Source organism: Felis catus, chromosome X, assembly GCF_018350175.1.
Source record: "Felis catus isolate Fca126 chromosome X, F.catus_Fca126_mat1.0, whole genome shotgun sequence".
NCBI lineage: Eukaryota > Metazoa > Chordata > Mammalia > Carnivora > Felidae > Felis > Felis catus.
This window is the reverse complement of record NC_058386.1, coordinates 111,274,043-111,295,307: the sequence shown is the minus strand read 5'-3', so window position 1 is coordinate 111,295,307 and position 21,265 is coordinate 111,274,043. Positions and strand designations below refer to the sequence as shown.

Sequence of the window (21,265 nt, the reverse complement as noted above, 5' to 3'; positions counted from 1 at the left end):
CGGGGACCCACGGGGCGGGGCGGGGCGTCCCTGCAGAGGAGGGGTCTCGGGCCAGGGGCCCTGAGGCTCCCCCCACACTTCTCCCTGTTGGGAAGAGGTGTCATAGGCCCCGGGCAGCTCCAGCTGAGCCACAAGGCTGCATCTGGGGAGCAGGTCACCCCGAGGGTGAGACCTGGGCTTGAACGGGGCACATCTGTGGATCAGCCCCGAGGAGGCCCCTCGTCCTCTCCTCTCGGGCAGCCCGTGTGGCTCTCGCAGGCTGTCCCCACAGATCTGTGGATGGAGTCAGCAGGCTGGCAGGCTCCCACAAGTGGTTCCTGGTGGAAGGGGATTGGGTGCAGGAGGGGCCACAGGACCGGGGATCCCAGGACACTCGGTACAAGGAAGGAAGCCAGTAGCCCCTGTCTGCGGGGAAACTGCAGGGGATACATGGTGGCCTCGTCTGGCCTCAGTCCCCAGGGCCAGGCAGGCAGAGCCCTTCACCCAGGACCGGGCTCGCAGCTGGACGGCAGAGGAGGGCAGGTGCTGTGACCCTGGGCCACGCTGTCCCTGGGGCTGACCGGACCACTTCGGTTTTCAGTCCCAGGAACTCGGAGCACTGGGGGCCGAGAGCAGCCAGCGGCAGAGCGGCTGTGGGACCGGGGTCTTTCCTGGCTCCCCCGGGGCCGAGCCTGGCCATCCTGGTACAGGGGGAGCAGCACACCCGGGGCCTCCAGGACCATCCAAGCCCATCTAGAGGAGGTTCTCTCGCGTGATCCTGGGCTCGGGGGGCCAAGCCTGGGGACAGAGAGATGGGGTTATGCGTGGGTCCCGGCCCCGGCCCCCACACCAGCTTTATCCCTTCACCCTCCTGGTTCCACCACGTTCCCAGGAGCCACGCTACCCCCCACCCCCACTCTGCCACCCAGACTGAGAGGCTTCTGCCGCTCGACTGCTGAGGAGTCCTTGGTCACGCCTGGGGTGGGGCGGCAGGGGAGGCCAGGCTGTGTAGATGAAGGCCTCGGCTCCACAAGGGGTTCTGGGACCGTCTCCCGTGTCCATCTCAGCCCTCCATCTCAGCCCCGACTGTCTTCCCTGTGACCTGCCACCGCCCCCCCCCCAAGGAAAGCCAGTTCCCCACACTCCCTACCCTGGGCCTCTCTCTCCCCCTAGGTGCCCCGAGGGCCTTGAGGTCCCCTCCCCCACCCCAACCTGTCCTGCCAGGTTTTCTGGAAGACAGGGGACAGATTCAGCCCCACCACTTCTTATGTGTGTGACAAGGGCAAATCTCTTCCTGTCTCAGAGCCCGCTTTTCCAATCATGGGGTGGGGAGAACAGAACGCCCTCAAAGTGTTGCTAGGAGGTCTAGTGTGGAGGTGACAGGGTCTCATCCTTCCCCACGCCAGAACTGGACCGCTGGGTACCCCACCCCTCCGTGCCTCTGCCTGGAAGGCCCTTCCTGTCCTCCTGGGCCAGGCCCTTTGCCCAGCAGCTCCCCGGGGCAGCTCTAGGGCCAGGGGCGCCCCTGGGCAGGGATTTGAGTCTCTTGACAAGGCCAGAGAAGGGGCGGGTCACCACCTACAAACACTGGTTCCTGAAAGACAGAAAGAGACGGAGGCTTGACAGTGCCTCCTCACCCAGAACACCCCCTCCCCTTTCCCCAAGTGCTGCCTCCTCTACAAGCCCCTCGTCCACCTGCTCTCCCCACCCCAGCCTGAGAGCTGCCCTCTCCTCAAGGAGATCCCCACTGCCCTAGCTCCTCTGGGTGCACAGGGGCTGCTGGAGGCGGCATTCCGTGGCACCTGGCCGGCAGAGGTAGGGGCCGGAGGGAGCGTGGAGCGTGGCTGCGATGGCGGAAGAGCAAGACTGTGGGGGCAGGGACAGGGCGGAGCAGCCTTCCCACTCGTCCAGGTCTCCAAACGTCCAAACGTCCGGCCCCAGGATGCCCTCAGAGGGGGAGGGGAGCGGGAACAGGCCGAGAGCGGCCCCCCAGCCCCCAACACAGGACAGGAGGCCGTTCTGCCGAGGGCTGGGCGGGAGCTGTGGCGACCCCAGGGGCCTGAGAAGGGGACCGACCAGGGGTTTGGCCGAGAACGCAACCACCCTTCCTGTCTGGCCCCACAAGGGGGTGAAAGATGGCAGCATCTTTTCCTTCTAGAGCCTTCCCCGGCGCCTCTCCCAGCCCATTCCCTGGGGTTCCGGTGGCAGCATAGGGGCCTCAGGGGACAGCGGGGCGGGGATGGGCCGACCCTCCGAGATGCCCAGGCCGCCGCCGCCCCTCACCCGTCTGGGAATGAGACCCAGGGAGTCCTGGGCACCTGCGGCCCCCCCTCTCCGCCCCGCCCCGCCCCTGCCTGGGCAGCTCAGGGGCTGGCTCCCTCGGGTCCAGGGCACAGTTCCTGCCGGCCACCACGATGTCATGGCAAGCGCTCCCGCCGGCCCGACGCCCCAGCCTCTGGCCTCCTACCTTGTTGGTCAGGGCCAGTCAAGTCCCTGCTGCAGAATTTTTCCTTTCTGCTTCCCCCACCCCGGCCAACGTGAGGCGACAGGTCGGCCGCAGTCAAACGGTGTTTTCTTTCTCGAGCCCGACGGAAAGGACCCGTCTGGTGAGTTTCTGTGCAATGGGTCACCGGCCGCGACGCGTGTGGGCGGGTCGCGGCCGGGGCCCGGCTGGGTGGCTCGGTGGCCCGCGTCCTCCCGCGGAGGTCTAGGGTCCGGGGGCCCCGGCCGCCCCGCCTCCTGCCCCCGCCGCGTGCCGGCGGCCGTCCTCCATGCCGGCGCCCCTGTCCGTCTGGGCCGCGCGCGCCGGTCCCTCTGGCCGGGGCTGCGGCGGCGTGCGCTCACTCGATCCGCACCTGCAGGCGGACGTTGAGCATCACCGAGGCCACCACGTAGAAGTAGGGGAAGTTCATGCGCAGCCGCCAGGCCAGGTCGAAGAAGGTGATCAGGGTGCGCGTGAGCCCCTTGCAGAAGGCGCCGTACGAGCCGCGGGCCGCTGCCGAGCGCGACAGCCGCAGCGCCAGGCCTGACAGGGCCGCCGCCGCCGCCGCCGCCGACAGAGCCGCGGACGCAGCCATGGGCCTGGGCCCGCGCAGGCCCCGCCGACCGACACGAGTGCGAGCGGCCGGGCAGGTGGACGCGAGGCCTGCAGCGCCCCGCCCCGCGCCGCCCTCTGTCACCTCTTCCCTTGCTGGCCCCGGGATGCCCCACCGCCGCCACCTCCGCCACCGCCCCTTCTGAGCCGCTGGCAGAGAGCTCCGCCCACAGAAAGCTCCGCCCCTCACCGGCTGCCGCAGCGGCGGCCGCCAGTATAACCCCGCCCCCCTCTTGGCCACACCCCTCCCGGGCGCTACAGAGCGGCCGCCGCTGTCATAGGCCCGCCTACGGGACCGCCCCGCCTGCAAGCCCCTCCTCCTCCTGGGCTCCCAAGGGCAGAGCCCGAGGGCGTGAGTGGTTTGGAAGGTGGTGCTGCCCAGGGATTGCTTTTGCCGAGTATCCTTGAGGGGAGGGGAGGGGAGGAGAGGGGAGGGCCGGAAGGTCTGGACCGCTATACTGATTCTGTATTGAAGGCCCACTGGGAAGGCTCCCCCGGTTTACCTTATCCCCTGCCCCACCATCTCCTCCGAAAACCCCGCAGGGCGACCTGTTGGATCTTTCTTTAATTCACATTTCTCTGCTAACTCAGCAGAGTTTCCCCCAAGCCACAGGCGCATTTTCCCTCTCTGGTATGTTTGCTGCTCATGTGTATTTCTTTATTATTTCATTGCCTTGTTACCCCTGTTGTCTTTTTTTTTTTTAATATATGAAATTTATTGTCAAATTGGTTTCCATACAACACCCAGTGCTCATCCCAAAAGTTGCCCTCCTCAATACCCATCACCCACCCTCCCCTCCCTCCCACCCCCCATCAACCCTCAGTTTGTTCTCAGTTTTTAACAGTCTCTTATGCTTTGGCTCTCTCCCACTCTAACCTCTTTTTTTTTTTCCTTCCCCTCCCCCATGGGTTCCTGTTAAGTTTCTCAGGATCCACATAAGAGTGAAACCATATGGTATCTGTCTTTCTCTGTATGGCTTATTTCACTTAGCATCACACTCTCCGGTTCCATCCACGTTGCTACAAAAGGCCATATTTCATTTTTTCTTATTGCCACGTAGTATTCCATTGTGTATATAAACCACAATTTCTTTATCCATTCATCAGTTGATGGACATTTAGGCTCTTTCCATAATTTGGCTATTGTTGAGAGTGCTGCTATAAACACTGGGGTACAAGTGCCCCTATGCATCAGTACTCCTGTATCCCTTGGGTGTATTCCTAGCAGTGCTATTGCTGGGTCATAGGGTAGGTCTATTTTTAATTTTCTGAGGAACCTCCACACTGCTTTCCAGAGCGGCTGCACCAATTTGCATTCCCACCAACAGTGCAAGAGGGTTCCCGTTTCTCCACATCCTCTCCAGCATCTAGAGTCTCCTGATTTGTTCATTTTGGCCACTCTGACTGGCGTGAGGTGATACCTGAGTGTGGTTTTGATTTGTATTTCCCTGATAAGGAGCGACGCTGAACATCTTTTCATGTGCCTGTTGGCCATCCGGATGTCTTCTTTAGAGAAGTGTCTATTCATGTTTTCTGCCCATTTCTTCACTGGGTTATTTGTTTTTCAGGTGTGGAGTTTGGTGAGCTCTTTATAGATTTTGGATACTAGCCCTTTGTCCGATATGTCATTTGCAAATATCTTTTCCCATTCCGTTGGTTGCCTTTTAGTTTTGTTGGTTGTTTCCTTTGCTGTGCAGAAGCTTTTTATCTTCATAAGTTCCCAGCAATTCACTTTTGCTTTTAATTCCCTTGCCTTTGGGGATGTGTCGAGTAAGAGATTGCTACGGCTGAGGTCAGAGAGGTCTTTTCCTGCTTTCTCCTCTAAGGTTTTGATGGTTTCCTGTCTCACATTCAGGTCCTTTATCCATTTTGAGTTTATTTTTGTGAATGGTGTGAGAAAGTGGTCTAGTTTCAACCTTCTGCATGTTGCTGTCCAGTTCTCCCAGCACCATTTGTTAAAGAGACTGTCTTTTTTCCATTGGATGTTCTTTCCTGCTTTGTCCAAGATGAGTTGGCCATACGTTTGTGGGTCTAGTTCTGGGGTTTCTATTCTAGTCCATCGGTCTATGTGTCTGTTTTTGTGCCAATACCATGCTGTCTTGATGATGACAGCTTTGTAGTAGAGGCTAAAGTCTGGGATTGTGATGCCTCCTGCTTTGGTCTTCTTCTTCAAAATTCCTTTGGCTATTCGGGGCCTTTTGTGGTTCCATATGAATTTTAGGATTGCTTGTTCTAGTTTCGAGAAGAATGCTGGTGCAATTTTGATTGGGATTGCATTGAATGTGTAGATAGCTTTGGGTAGTATTGACATTTTGACAATATTTATTCTTCCAATCCATGAGCAGGGAATGTCTTTCCATTTCTTTAAATCTTCTTCAATTACCTTCATAAGTTTTCTATGGTTTTCAGCATACAGATCTTTTACATCTTTGGTTAGATTTATTCCTAGGTATTTTATGCTTCTTGGTGCAATTGTGAATGGGATCAGTTTCTTTATTTGTCTTTCTGTTCCTTCATTGTTAGTGTATAAGAATGCAACTGATTTCTGTACATTGATTTTGTATCCTGCAACTTTGCTGAATTCATGTATCAGTTCTAGCAGACTTTTGGTGGAGTCTATCGGATTTTCCATGTATAATATCATGTCATCTGCAAAAAGCAAAAGCTTGACTTCATCTTTGTCAATTTTGATGCCTTTGATTTCCTTTTGTTGTCTGATTGCTAATGCTAGAACTTCCAGCACTATGTTAAACAACAGCGGTGAGAGTGGGCATCCCTACCCCTGTTGTCTTTATCTTTCACATCGTAGTGATTTTTTTAATTTTTTTATATTTATTTATTTATTTTTTTGAGAGACATAGAGCACAAGTTGGGGAGGGGCAGAGAGAGGAGACACAGAATCCAAAGCAGGGTCCAGGCTCCGAGCTGTCAGCACAGAGCCTGACGCGGGGCTCGAACCCACAAACCTCGAGATCATCACCTGAGCCCACTTAACCGGCTGAGCCACCCAGGCACCCCGACCTTTCACATCATAGTGATTTCTAAGTACTCTTAAGTTTATCTTTGCCCTGGATACTGCACAAGGTCTTCTCCGTTTTTATTTGCCCTTGTTTATGGCTTTCCCCGCCCCCCTTGCCGGTGGGCTTAAAAGTCCTTTCCTGGTTTCGTCTCATCTTTGTTCTAAAGCACATCCAACCCAAACTTTACCACGTTTTCAAGACTACTGAAGTGTTCAAGCTTCATTATAGCATGACTTTTGAAAAGCTGTCTGCAAGAAGTAGATTCCCCATGACCTCGGCCCAGTTTTCACAAGAAGGGCTGGCCTGGGTATTTAGGCTCTCTCAAAATGCCTATTCATCATCACGTTGAACATGTGTGGCATCTCTCTAATGAAGGAACTCAGCAGAGTTATATACGCTTTTTGAGCAATTGTCATACCTACATGGTCATGGGAGAAAAAAGAGAATTTCAGAAACACTAGGTTATTGTGTGGCATCATGGCTTTATCCACAACATAACCATGCACAGGTGTGAATGCATTAAAAAATGCTAGAGCAGATAGATCAAATAATCAACATTGTTTACCTCTGGTTAAGGCAGTAGGAAGACATGCTTTTTTTTTTTTACTCTCTGTATACGTATGTATATCCATTTGTATAAGTATTATTTGTGTAATACAATGAAAAACTTCATCATTTGAAAAAGAAGGGCCACAGAAATTCAGGCTTAAGCCACATAGAAACCCTTTTGTTCCAGACTGAATCCAGCCTCATTCACTTCTATAGCTTATTTCCTCTAATCTAATTTCTGAAACCCCTCCTTGGCTTCATTTCATTTATTTTTTTAATTTTATTTGTTTATTGTAGAGAGAGAGAGCTCTGATGGTGGGGGCAGAGAGGAGAGAGAGAGAGAGAGAGAGAGAGAGAGAGAATGAATCTCAAGCAGACTCCATTCTCAGCGCTGAGCCCGACTAGGATCATGACCTGGGCTGAAACCACAAGTCTGACACTTAACCGAATGAGCCACCCAGGTGCCCCATCATCTCATTTATTTGTAACATTTTATTTTGAAATAATTATAGACTCACAGAAAGTGGCCAAAATAGTACGACAAAACCTTGTGCCTTTCACCCAGCTTTCTCAATGGCTACATTTTCTATAGATGCAATGTAATATCAAAACCAGGAAATTGACATTGGTACATTACTGTTATCTAGACTCAGGCCTAATTCAGTTTTCACCATTTTCCTAACCTGCCTTAATTTGTGTGTGTGTATGTGTATTGATCTAGCCATTTTATACCATGTCAGGATTCCTGTAACCACCATTACAATCAAGATACAAAAATATTACATCACCACAAAAGACCTCCTTTGTGCAACCTCTTTGTACTCACTCAGTCACCTGTACATATTTTGTTAGAGTTATATCTATTTCATTTTATTTGGAGTGGCTGTGAGTGATACTATGTGTTTAATTTTGGTTTCCACATGTTCATTGTTAGTATATAGAACTGAAATTGAATTTTAATTAAATATTTTTAAATTTTGAGATAGTCATAGATTTGCATGCGGTTGTGAGAAAAAATAGAGAGAAATCCTATGTACCTTTCACAGAGTTTCACACAGTATTGCATCTCTCAAAAGTATGGTACAGTATCAAAATCTTGTTCTTGTGTGTGCGTGTACATTTAGCTCTATGCAATTTTATCAGATGTGTAGGTTCATGCACAGTCAAGAAATAGCACTTTCTTCACCATAGGGATCCCTCATGTTGCCCTTTTCTGACCACATCCACTTCCGTTCCCCTCTGTCCTTAAGACCTGGCAACCACTAATCTGTGTTTTCTATTTTCTTTCAAGAAGGTCATACAAATGGAATCATGCAATGTTTATCCTTTTAGGATTAGCTTTTTTTTTAAGCAGCATCATTCTGTGGAGAGTCATCCAGTTGTGGGGCATGTCTTGTCAATAGCCACTTCTTCTTATTGCCAAGTAGTATTCTTTGATGGTTGCATCAAAGATGCATGGATGCTTGTGTGCCATCCACCCATGAAAGACATCAGGGTTGTTTCCAGTTTTGCTATTAGGAATAAAGCTACTGTGAATACCTCTTTACAGGTTATCATGTGAACCAAATTTTTTACCTAAGATAAAGATCCCAGAGTTCAACTGCTGGGTTGTATGGCAAGTGCATGTTTAGTTTCGTGATTCCAGAGTGGCTGTGATATTATACATTCCCATCAGCAATTTATGAACACATCCAGTTTCTCTGCATTCTCATTAGCACTGGGTGTTATCACTGTATTTTTTACTTTTGCCATTCTGGGATCTTTCATTGTGGTTTTAAAGTTTATTTATTTATTTTTGAGATGGGGGGAGGGGCAGAGAGAGAGAGAGAGAGAGAGAGAGAGAGAGAGGAGAGAGAGGGAATCCCAAGCAGACTCCACACTGTCAGTGCAGAGCCCAACATGGGGCTCAATCCCACACCCCTGGGATCATGACCTGAGCTGAAATCAAGAGTCCGATGCCTAACCAGTGCTGGGAAGTGTCTTTTGTCATTTTCTAATCGAGGTGTTTGGTTTTTATTATTAAGTTTTGTGAGCTTTTTTTTTATATATATATTCTACATATGACAAACACACGGTTTGCAAATATTTTCCTCCCAGTCTGCAGGTTTGTCTTTTCATTCTGCTCTCTTGGAGACAAATTTTTAAATTTTGATGAGGTCCAATTGACTTATGGATTGTCATTTTGGCATCAGATGTAAAAACTGGTTTGTTTAGTTTCGTTTTGTTTTTGCCGGGACTTAGGTCCCAAAGATTCTCTCCTGTGTCTTCTTTGTAAAATATTAGTTTTGTTTCACATTTATATCTGTGGTCCATTTGAGTTCATTTTTGTGGAAGGTTTGGAAGTTTAGGTCCAGGTCCGATTTTTGATAAGAATGCCTAATTGCTAGAGCACAATTTGTCAGGAAGGCTATCCTTCCTTCATTAAGTTTCTCTCCCATGTTTGTCAAAAACCAGTTGAGTATATCTCTGTGGATTGCACCATATTCTGGCGCATTGACCTATGTGTCTATCCTTTCTTTAATGCCATACTGTCTTGGTTACTGTAGCTATCTAGTTTATGTTAATATCAGGTGGAGTGATTCCTCCCACTTTCCTTTTCTTTTTCGACAGGTCTTCGGCAATTCTAAGGCTTGTGTTTGTCCATATATATTTGTCTATGGGTTCAGAAAGCCTATGCTAGAAATAGTGTGGGACTTACCAAGTTGGGGGAGAATCGACATCATTTCTGTTTTTAGTCTTCTAATCCATGAACACAGTGTGTCTTTATTTATTTATTTATTTATTTATTTACTTACTTACTTATTTATATCTTGATTCCTTTCATCAAAATTTGTGTAGCTTTCTGCATTTGATCCTATACATGTTTACTACATATTTCTTTTCTTCGAAGCAATTTTAAATGATATTGTGTTTTTCATTTCGGTTTCCGTGTGCTCATCATTGCTGTGTAGAAACTCTGTAGAATTAATTAGAAGTATGTTGTTTATTTTCCACATGTTTGGATATTTTTCTGGTTGATTTTCTGTTATTAATTTCTAGTTTAATCCAACTGTGATCAGAAATCAAACTCTGCGTGCTTTCAATTCTCTTAAATATTTTTAGATTTATTTTATGATTTTAGGAAGAGCATTACTCTGGAGTGTTTCTAGAGGCAGCCAGTATGGGTGATAAAAGAACTGGGTCCCAGGTGCCTGGGTGGCTCAGTCGGTTGAGCACCCGATTCTTGATTCAGCTCAGGTCATGATCTCGCAGTCATGACATCAAGCCCTGGGATGGGCTCCATGCTGGGTGTGGAGCCTGCTTGGGATTCTCTCTCTCCTGCTCTCTCTACCCCTCCCCTGCTCATGCACTCTTTCTCTCTTTCTCTCTCTCTTTCACTCTCTCAAAATAGATAAACATTTTTTAAAAAGACCTGGATCCAAGTCTTGTGATGAATGATTGAAAGAAACATTTGTAGTTTAGAAAACAAGACTTATAAAGGAGATGTAAGAACTCCTTCAAATACTTGAAGGTCTACCAAGCTTAAAAGGGATTAAACTACTGCTTTATTATTCCATTGTTTAGAATTCAGGCCAATGAGCAGAAACTATTCTTGGTCAACATAAGGAATGGACAGCCTTGACAAGTGATGAGGCTCCCACCATTTTAAGTACCGAGAAGCACGTGGAAATTAATTATTGGTTGGAGATATTGTTAAATTAAGTTTTCCATGATGGAGCCATTAAACTTCAGTGGCCTGAGTGATCCTTTACAATCCCAGTCTCATGTGCTTCCAAGTTCACCCATGTTTATGTTCATTATAAAATTAAGTAATTTTATTTTGTAATTTATTTGGATACCGATTTTTTGTACAAGAAGCATCAAACTATGCTTAAATGTGAATATATCTTTAAAATAATGTAAAATTTGAAGGTTCTTGTAGACAGCATAAAGTTGGGTGATGTTTGCACAAAACTCTATCCTGCTAATTTCTTTCGATTGCCATTCTTATGCCGTCTACATTTAAAGTAATTATTGATGCATTACAGCTTAAGTCTGCCATCTTATTCTTTGTTTTCTGTTTGTTCATGTTGCTTCTCATTCCTCTTTCTCTTTTCTTGTTTTCCTGTAGGATACTTGAGCATTTTTTAGGAACTCCATTTTTATTTACTTACAGTGTTTTTGAGTATATGTCTCTGTAGAGCTGTATATCATTTTATTTTATTTATGATTTTGATATTTATTTCATAGTTTTTTTCAATGCAATATACACGTGTACATATTACAGTTGACTGGTGTTAGCACTTAAATCCATGGGGTGAAGTAGAGAAACTTTACTTCCATTTAGGTCCTTTTATCCTCCTTCCCTTTAAATATAAATAAGTTAAGTATTTCCTCTACGTACACTGAACCCACATCAGAAGATGCTATAGTTTTTGCTTTAACCATAAAATAGGATCTTAAAAACTCATGAGGAGACAGTGCTTCTATCCTATTTACTGCTACTTTTTCTCACTCCGTCAGTCTGTCTTCTTGCCTGGAGGCCCATCCTCCTTATGTTACCATTTCCTTTCTGGTTTTAGGGGACTTCCGGTAGCCATTCTTCAAGCGTAGGTCTGTTGGCAACCAATTCTCTTCGATTTCCTTCATCTGAGAATGTCCTTGTTTCACCTCATTCCTGAAGGATGTATTTGCTGGATACAGAATTGGCAGTTGACACTGAGTGGGAAAGCAGAGGGCCAGGAGGGGATCAGAGTGGTGGGACGGAGGGTCAGCTCCCCACCCACCCTGCTGAAACTGGGAAAATGAGAGGGGCGCTTTGGCTGAAGGAAGGTGGGTGTTGTCCAAAAGGTGTCCTTTTCTGTGAGGCCACCCTTTTCCTGGCCTTGGCCCAGGGGGAGCAAGCTTTTCTTTGTTGATGGTTCTGGGTTTCAGACTTCTCCAGTGCCACTGTAGGAATAAGTGGCAGGCAAGGAGCAACCCGGAGAACTCATTGCCATATCTTTCCTCAAGTCCTAAGGTCCCCAGGCAGCCTTGCTTCCATCTCTCAGAGATTTCTGTTTGAGATGTAATCAACATACAACAAAATGCAACACTATTAAGTATACATTTTGAGGAGTTCTGTTAAAGTTACACATCTGTGCAGCCATCACCACAGTCAAGATATAGAACATTCCATCATAACAGAAAGTTCTTTTGTGCCTCTCCCAGTCACTCCTTCCCTCCACACCCATCCGCAGGCCATCCCTGATCTGTTTTCTGTCATTACAGATTTGTTTCTGGTATTCATTCCCTTGGGCAATCCACAGCCTTGAACATAGGCTGGACTCCATGACTTACATTTAATAGCAACACTTACATTTATTAGTAACACTTACATTTAATAGCAACACTTTTTAATTGTAGCCATCCCCATCCTACGGGGTGTATACTGATATTTCACGGTGGTCTTCTTTTGCATTTCCCTTATGATTAATGATGCTAAGTATCTGTTCATATGCTTATTTGCTATTCAATATCTATTTTCTTGTAAAGTGTCCATCCAAATCTTTTACCACCTTTTATTTTACTTATTTTTTTTTCATTTATTTTTTTACTTTAGAGAAAGAGAGAACACATGCGAGGAGAGGAGAGGGGCAGAAGGAGAGAGAGAGAGAGAGAGAGAGAGAGAGAGAGAGAGAGAGAGAGAACCTTAATCAGACTCCAGGCTCAGCACGGAGCCCAACAGGGATCTCAATCCCCTGACTCTGGGATCATAACCTGAGCCAAAATCAAGAAATGGATGCTCAACTGACAGAGCCACCTAGGCATCCCTCTTTTCCCCCCTTTTAAAAATTAGGTTGTCAGGGTACCTGGCTGGTTCAATCAAAAGAGCAATAATCTTTGCAATATACTTCTGTCCTGAGCACGCAGTGAAGGCATGCACACAACTTGTGTCTTTCTAAGGCATCTGCTTTATTCAGTCACCAAGCGAGGTTAACATAATTATAAAGCAGGTTCAGGATTCCCAGCTCAATGACACTTCACCGTGTGTTTAACTTGGTTTCTTACATGTCACACACAAAGCAAAGCACAAGTCACACAACAAACAAGATAGAACAGGGGGTAGGAAGTTCACGAACCAAACACGTTATCAGTCTGCAGGCACACAGTTGAGATAAGGCCTCAGTCTGGTCCAGGCCAGCTCTCCGGGCTTACTGTTTATTTATGTTCAAGCAGTGACAGATCTCAGGTCTGTTCAGAGATTGATCAAGCAGAGCCCTGGGTAGCAGCTGCCCTTCTGAAGTGGTCAGACATAGAGAGGTCAGTGTCTGAGGAGCCTGACAGTTTGCTGCAAAAAATCCTCTTTTCAAAGGTTTTTAATCAGTCTTGGGCCTCTGCAGACCTCCTCTGTCTCTGCTGGTTATCAGTTCTGAGGGTCTCATCAGCTGGCGCTGGTCTCTGCAATATCTGGTGTTAGCTTCCATGCCCTTAGCTGTTACGTCATCGCTTGACACAGGCTCCTGCTTGACATAAGTGACTCCATCTTGCTCTCCACAATTTCAAAGACCAGAAGGTTTTAATCCTGATAAAGTGTATTTGATCAGTATTCTCCCTATGGTTCATGGTTTTTGGTCCTGTGTGAGAAACCTGTGCCTGTCCCAAAGTTACCAAGATCTTCTCCTATGCTTGACTTTAGAAGTTTTATAGTCTTCTTTTACATTTTTTTCATGTTTATTTTATTTTTGAGAGAGAGAGAGAGACAGACAGACAGACCATGAGCGGAGGAGGGGCAGAGAGAGAGGGAGACACAGAATCCGAAGCAGGCTCCAGGCTCTGAGCTGTCAGCACAGAGCCAGATGCAGGGCTCGAACCCACAGACTGTGAGATCATGACCTGAGCTGAAGTCAGACCCTTACCCGACTTGGCCACTCAGGCACCCCAGAAGTTTTATAGTCTTAGTGTTTCACTTTGATCTGTTACCCGTTTTAGAATAATTCTAGCCTGGCTGCCAGAAGTGTCTGTGCACAGGGAGAGAACTTTCCTGCTCTGGCTGAAAAAAAAAAAAAATTGCGTCCCGCATAAAAGACAATGTCCATTTCATTTATCAGACACCATTATGGAGGTATAATTGACAGAACATATTTAAAGTGTATAATTTAATAAGTGTTGTCATGTATATCCTCTTGAAACCATCACTGTGCTCAAGTGAATACATCCATCACTCTCGGGTCTCCTCACACCCTTTGTAATTTCTTCCTCCCACGCTTTCCTACCTCCCACACCTAAGCGACCACTGATGTACTTCCTATCATGATAGATTCATAGGAGGAAGGGCCACTCACCAGGAGCTACAATTGTGGAGGGACATAGCCATTGCCAAAGACACAATGACAAGTCAGGGTTGTAAGAGGCAGGGAGGCAGGGAGTAAGAACCTTGGCCTCTCCCCTCCCATCCTTGGATTTCGTGAAGTCGCTTACCATTGGCCAAACCCAACTACCAGCGAGAAGGCAAAGGAGGTCAGGTAATGCAATCTATGAGGTGCAGCCTTCTAGGGCACATAGCACATAGAGACAGTCACATGCACGTAGCATGTCCAACAGTCCTCTTTTTTCAGGAACTGTTGATGGAAAAGGTCCAGCACTGGTCAGCCTATGGGCTTGTAACGTGAAGAGAGCAGAACCAGAGCTGTCAAGACCAGCCAGACAAGTAAGTGCCTCCCTATGTAGGAGGAGGTGAGGGGTGCTGGGCAGAGGGCAGCCCCTCTCTCCTGTCCCATGTGCCATCATTAAAGATGGTGTTGAAACCCCTTCTCTGTGTTTGTACTACGCGGTGACATTTTTCCCAGTCTTCATTTGTGTTCCTATGTCCACTGTGTGTGCTGCTGTTACAGACATATCGACTTGGTGTTTCCATGTAGGAAAAAGGGAAAAGATGAGACCCATGGACCAAGTGGAGAGCAGGGAGGGTGGTCTGCCAGTCTTTTCCTGCCACGGTAGAGTAGGCATGCGGTAAGGGTCTTGGAGGCATAGGCCAACAAAGTCACAACTACATCAGTGTTACTCTGCATTCTTCACCTTTGATACACGGTCCATTTTCTTGCTTTGCAGACCACAAAGCGTGTCTTACAGGCCTCCAGTATTGGAGTCTGGGAACCCCTTGGCTCATTCCCACAAAACTTCAGCTTCAAGCCTGGGTTTCCTCAGCCATAAAATGGGAAGCATGCTTTGCTATGAGGAATGTTGCAAGGATCAAGAGAGATTATCTTTGTAAAGTGCCCAGCATGCAGGAGATAGTCAAGGGATTAGCAGCCCATATCCTTAATCCACATTTCGGGGCAGAACGTCCCGAACCTTGGTTTAGCATTTCTTCCTAGCCAGCCATCTTCCCGCTCCCTACCTCCCACCCCCACTCCTCCTCGTCCAAGCTCTTCAGACTTGATCATCATTTCCTTTGTTTGTCTTTTTTCCCAAGGGCACCAAGTTTCCTCAGGGATTAAATGGGCTTCTCTTTGGAAACCACACTTCTGTAATCTTACTCTGTAATCTTACTGTGAAGCAAGACGTGGCCCAGGACCCCCGGCTTTTCCTTGCTCTGAGCCATGTTCTGCCCCGGTGAACTTGGTTACGTGGAGGCTGACGTGGCTCAGTACCCAGCGCCTGTGAGGACTGTCCAGGATGTGAATATTGTGCATGCTGACCGTGCCTGACAGTTGACAGTGGCAGAGAGCTTTCTGCCCTGTCTTTTCTTGTATAAGGTCACTTCTTTTCTGGGCAGTGATTAAATCATTGAAGATCAGGCAAAGACTTGACAATTAGAGACTGAGGGGTGGGGGGTGGAGATGACCAAATACAAATATGAACTATTAGAAAATGTTCTCAAAGAGACTTTTTAAAAAAAATTTTTCTTAAGTTTATTTTTGAGAGAGAGAGAGAAACACAGTGTAAGCAGGGGAGGAGCAGAGAGAGAGAGAGAGAGAGAGAGAGAGAGGGAAACACTGAATCCGAAGCAGGTTCCAGGTCTGAGCTGTCAGTGCAGAGAGTCTGACCCAGGGCTCGAAGTCATGAACCATGGGATCGTGACCTGAGTCGAAGTCGGACGCTTAACCAACTGAGCCACCCAGGCACTCCACTCAAAGAGACTTTGACCTTCATTCTCAACAGACATCTCTGGTTATTCTCTTTTTCTATATGCACAGGTTTGATCACCAGGGTGGTATCATGCATCTGATGTCAGGAAAAGCTACATAATTTGCGGGGCTTCAGTGCAAAGTGAAGATAAGTCTCTCATTCAAAACCTATTAAGAATTTCAAGATAACAATAGCAAAGGTTCAGACCAAACCCGGGCTTTGTTTGAATGCACAGGATGTACATTCATGAGGCCAGCCCCACACCTAAGATTCAAACCCCTAAATTTCTATTTGGTTAGAAACCAAACACCCAACCTCGCTTTTGTAGAGCACGTTGACATTCCAACATTCACCATAATTTATTAAATAATGTAAAAATCTAGGAATGTGGGGATCATTGTTATTTTCTATCTGTGACATACTGAGGCCTTACATGTTTAGAAAAAGTGTAACCCCAAACCGTTTATTTGAGCCATGGCACTCAAGTTCTTTTACCAGGTGATTTGATGGTGACCAAGGGCCAGTCATTACCCAGATTTATAATCTGCTCTTGACCAAAATGTTGCTTATTTGCTTGACCAAGAAAGTTGTGAAGGTGAACTATATCTATAAAACTTCTCTTACCTTAGAAACCCTGTCATCTTGAATGCCTTTATTGTAGGCTGGGGGAAGACATCTGTGAGTTATTTGGTTTAATGAGCAACCTCACTGAGAAGAGGCGTTTAAAAAGGGCAAAGGTGGGGCGCCTGGGTGGCGCAGTCGGTTAAGCGTCCGACTTCAGCCAGGTCACGATCTCGCGGTCCATGAGTTCAAGCCCCACATCAGGCTCTAGGCTGATGGCTCAGAGCCTGGAGCCTGTTTCCGATTCTGTGTCTCCCTCTCTCTCTGCCCCTCCCCCGTTCATGCTCTGTGTCTCTCTGTCCCAAAAAATAAATAAACGTTGAAAAAATTAAAAAAAAATAAAAAGGGCAAAGGAGTCCAAGAAGGGTGACTCTAATTGGTGGTAATCTCCAAACGTGGAAAAGTACTCACCCAAGGAAGGAAGGGGAAGGTTACTCTCCTCCAAATTTATAAAGTCTGGCTCCTTGGATCATTCTTGAGTTGACTTCTAGGCAGGACAAAAAATTTGCTATAAATTAGGAGTGATGTATTCCACATCAAACGAAGTGTTTTCTTTCTCCTTGTTATTGTCCTTATTGAAAAGAGAATTGTCATTGGAACTTTAAGGCAAGGCCATTGACTTAAACCCTGTGGACTACCTCTGGAGGAGGCACTTTTGCTAGTAATTGATGAAAAAGCACAACATATAAAAAGGCTGGGTATGCTAAATTTCTGTTCTATTCGAAATGACTGTTCAAACAATAGATGTGATATGTGCTAATGTAAAAGGTCTAGAGACTTCAGAAGTATACAATCAGATTTAAGATCACTGAAAAGCCACCTACCTAGAATTATACTGGTAGCATTTTAGTGAATTTGTAGTTAAGCTTCCCTAACTCCCTAGCTAGACTGGGCAGAAAGTCTGGGTGTCTCTACCACACTATTACATTAAGTGGCACAGAAGAGCCTAGTTACTGGCAGATTTCCAAAGAGCAGACCTATGAGCTTCTGCTAGAGGTTGCCTCACAGAGTCAGACTTTGCTTGGACCTTTCTCCATCTGATGATGCAGTAATTGATGTCTGGGCAAGGAATTCACCGGAGGGGGCGGAGTTAAGAGATGCCAGCTGGAAGTATGATGGGAAAAGAGCAGAGGGCGCCTGGGTGGCGCAGTCGGTTAAGCGTCCGACTTCAGCCAGGTCACGATCTCGCGGTCTGTGAGTTCGAGCCCCGCGTCGGGCTCTGGGCTGATGGCTCGGAGCCTGGAGCCTGTTTCCGATTCTGTGTCTCCCTCTCTCTCTGCCCTTCCCCCGTTCATGCTCTGTCTCTCTCTGTCCCAAAAATAAATAAACGTTGAAAAAAAAATTAAATGTACTCTCTATGGAGCACCTGGCTAGCCCAGTCATGCAGCCTGGGACTCTTAATCTCGGGGTCATGAGTTTGAGCCCCATGTCGGTTGTGGAGCCTACTTAAAAAATAATATAAACAACCAACCAAACAAACAATTGACCCAACAAACCCAATTTCTTCTTTTCACTACTTCCCCCTTGGATGCTAAGCGGCTTCCTCTCTCAGGGTCTTTGTGAAGTGAGGATCTGTGCCAACAACAGAAGAGAAGCCCTATTTAAGAAAAATTATAGGTGGGGGGCACCTGGGTGGGTCAGTCAGTTAAGCATCTGACTCTTGATTTTCCCTCAGGTCATGATCTCCTGGTTTGTGAGACTGAGCCCCGCGTTGGGTTCTGTGCTGGCAGCACGGAGCCTGCTTGGGATTCTCTCTCTCCCTCTGTCTCTCTCTGCCTCTCCCCTACTCGTGTTGTCTCTGTCTTTCTCAAAATAAATAAACTTAAAATATATATATCTGGATGGGGAAAGGCACTCCTTCCCTCTGCCCCCTGCTGGAAATTTCAGGCCTGTACTTGACCCTCAAGTGCCATCCTCAGTTCTCCTAGTGACTAGGTTGTTTTTTTGGAGCCTAGGTTCCAACCACAGATGGGAGACATTCGCCATGAGAAAAAATGTAGCTGTGTGTATTCTTTCCTGAAAGACAAAGCATTCCCGTTAAACCAGCCAATACAGGTACCCAAGCAGCAACAGTCCTTTTGGAAGAGGCACTAACTTGTTGGAAATGACCAAGTCATTGTTGCTGGTTGTGGAGGAGATGGTAATGAGCACACAGCCAGAGCTCCCAATGACGTAAAGCCTGACCAGGACCAAGAACTGGGCGCAGCATTTCATCTGTCTCCATCTTCTCAAAAACCCTATGGGATAAGTAACTACTCTCACCTCCATTTTCACAGAAGAGATTGATTATTCCAGCATTCATCATCATAGCTGACGCTACACCTTGTTTCTGTCACCATCTTCATGCTAGTTGTTCACACACCGAAACATTAGCTTCTCTGGGGGCCATTTTGTTGCCCCTAGTCTAACATGGCACCTTAAAATTATGCCAGCAGCCATCGTCACGCCTCTCATGTTACATCAAACCTTCACCTTATTGCTGCCTTTCTCATCATGTTTGCTATTTCCCACCGAAGTTTATTATTTAGGAGTCTTATTCAGGAGTCAACACTATGTGGTTGCCTCACCCTGAAACAATCTTATCGTGACAGTCATCTTTGTTCTTGGCCCACACTGCCATATGACCCTTTGAAGTAGCTGTCTTCATACCTAATGTCTCACACTGAACAATTGCCTTACTTCAGCCTTCATCATCATGCTGTGGTCATGCATACAACTTCAGCTTAATCTGGTGGTCATTCACCTAGTTATTATCGGACACAATGCTGATTCAACTCCAGTGGTCCTCTCCATCTTCAGGCTGATTGTCTCACCTGCATGCCGTCCTTATTCAAAGACATCTTCTTGGTAGTTGTGCCATACTGAATCTTGACCTAGTCCATCAGTAATATTCTAGATTGTGGACACACCTTAAATCAAACCTTATTCCAGTGACGTTAATGGTTGTTGGGTCACACTGAACTCCAGCCGTTCTCCACCAGTACTCTTCTTGCTTCTGTTGGCTTGGTGAACCCTAACTGTATCTCGGCTCTCATCTTCATCCTGGTTGCCACTCACTGCACCTCAAAGGTATTCCAGTGTCCTCTTGATGCTTTTGTTGCAGACTGTTTATTCACTTTACTCCAGCGATCAACTGAATGCTTGATATCACCAAGCCAACACAAGCAAGAAGAGTACTGGTGGAGAACCTTGTATCATACTGAATCTTCACCTTGTTCCAGCAGTCCCCATCGTATTGGTTGTCTCATAAGGATCTTTAATCTAATTCCTATGGCCACCACTACACTTGTTGTCCCTCACTCAAGCATAATCTTATTCAAGCAATCATGACCCTGACACTGTTCGATCTTATGACACTTACCCCAGTGGTCATCTTCAGGTCTGTGGACTCCCACTGAACAACAGCCTGATGGTGGGGGGGGGGGTCAGCTTCATGTTTGATGCCTCACAATCAACCTTATCCGTCTTCCAGTGGTCCTTTTCGTAACTGTAGTCTCACACCAAACATGTCCTTCCTCCAGAGGATCTTCACATTTGTTTTCTTAGACTGAACCCTAACGTTTTTCCAGCAGGCATTTTATGCTTGTTGCCTCACACTGAAGCTTAAACACTTTTGTAATTCACCCACTTGTTTATTGTTGCACACTGAACCTTGCCCTTATTCCAGCAGATGTGTTCAGACAAATTGCCACATGTGGAGCACTAATCATATTTCAGGTTTGTCATCTCGTTCTGACCTTCTGTTATAACTGTCGTCAACATGCCTGAGCATCATGCTGAACCTTCATTCCAGCAGTAATCAAATCAGCATGCTCATTCCTCACAATGACTGTAACTTTATTCCAACACCCAATTCCTAGCTTTGTATTCATTTTAAGCATGGCTTATGTATTACTCGAATCATTTTTTCTAGTTCCAGAACTCTTTTTTTTTTAATGGTTACTTACTTATTTTGAGAGCGAGAGCGCGCATGCAAGTGAGCATATGGGCAGAGAGAGAGGAGAGCGAGAATCCTAAGCAGGCTCCCAAGCTGATAGCGAGGAGCCAGACGAGGGGCCTGACCTCATGACCTGAACCAAAACCAAGAGTCAGACGTTTAGCTGACTGAGCCACCCAGGCACGCCAAGAACTCTATCTCTCTTTATTTTTTTTTTTTTCAACGTTTATTTATTTTTGGGACAGAGAGAGAGACAGAGCATGAACGGGGGAGGGGCAGAGAGAGAGGGAGACACAGAATCGGAAACAGGCTCCAGGCTCTGAGCCATCAGCCCAGAGCCCGACGCGGGGCTCGAACCCACGGACCGCGAGATCGTGACCTGGCTGAAGTCGGACGCTTAACCGACTGCGCCACCCAGGCGCCCCTATCTCTCTTTATTTTTAATTGAAGTCTAGTTGACATACAATGTTACATTAGTTTCAGGTGTACAACATAATGATTGGACAAGTCTATACATCCCGCTGCGCTCACCGCAAGTGTAGCTCCCATCTGTCCCCATGAAGCGCTATTACAATATCACTGACTACGTTCCCTATGCTGTACCTTCCATTCATATAACATTCATCCCATAACTGGAAACCTGGGCCTCTCATCCCAGCTTTTTGTTGCGCACTCGGAATCACCTTAATTCAGGGGTTGTCTCTACAGTCACCAACTCACGCTGAACATTAACCTTATTCCAGTCGCCACTCTTCACACTATTGTCGCACTCTGATCCTTAACCGTAATCTCTCAGCCATGTTCTTGGTTGCTGTGTCACACTGAATGTTATCCTATGCCTGCAGTGACCTTCCAGCTTGTGGTCACACTCAAAGCCTTTGCCTTACTCCAGCCGTCAAGTTCATGGTTGTTGTGTCACACTAAACTTTATTCCCCCAGTGATCTTCTTTCTTGTTGTTGCACACCAAACCCAAC

General features: G+C 47.0%; 1 protein-coding gene across 1 annotated transcript; it reads right to left on the bottom strand.

The window, feature by feature from the left end:
* Positions 1-783: 783 nt before the first annotated feature.
* Positions 784-3,222, bottom strand: SMIM10L2A (small integral membrane protein 10 like 2A). Its single transcript, XM_045050977.1, has 2 exons — positions 2,447-3,222; positions 784-1,573 (listed from the first exon to the last, which is right to left on the bottom strand). The coding sequence occupies exon 1, from the start codon at positions 3,054-3,056 to the stop codon at positions 2,820-2,822; it is 237 nt and encodes a 78-aa protein (XP_044906912.1). The 5' UTR covers positions 3,057-3,222; the 3' UTR covers positions 784-1,573; positions 2,447-2,819.
* Positions 3,223-21,265: the final 18,043 nt, after the last annotated feature.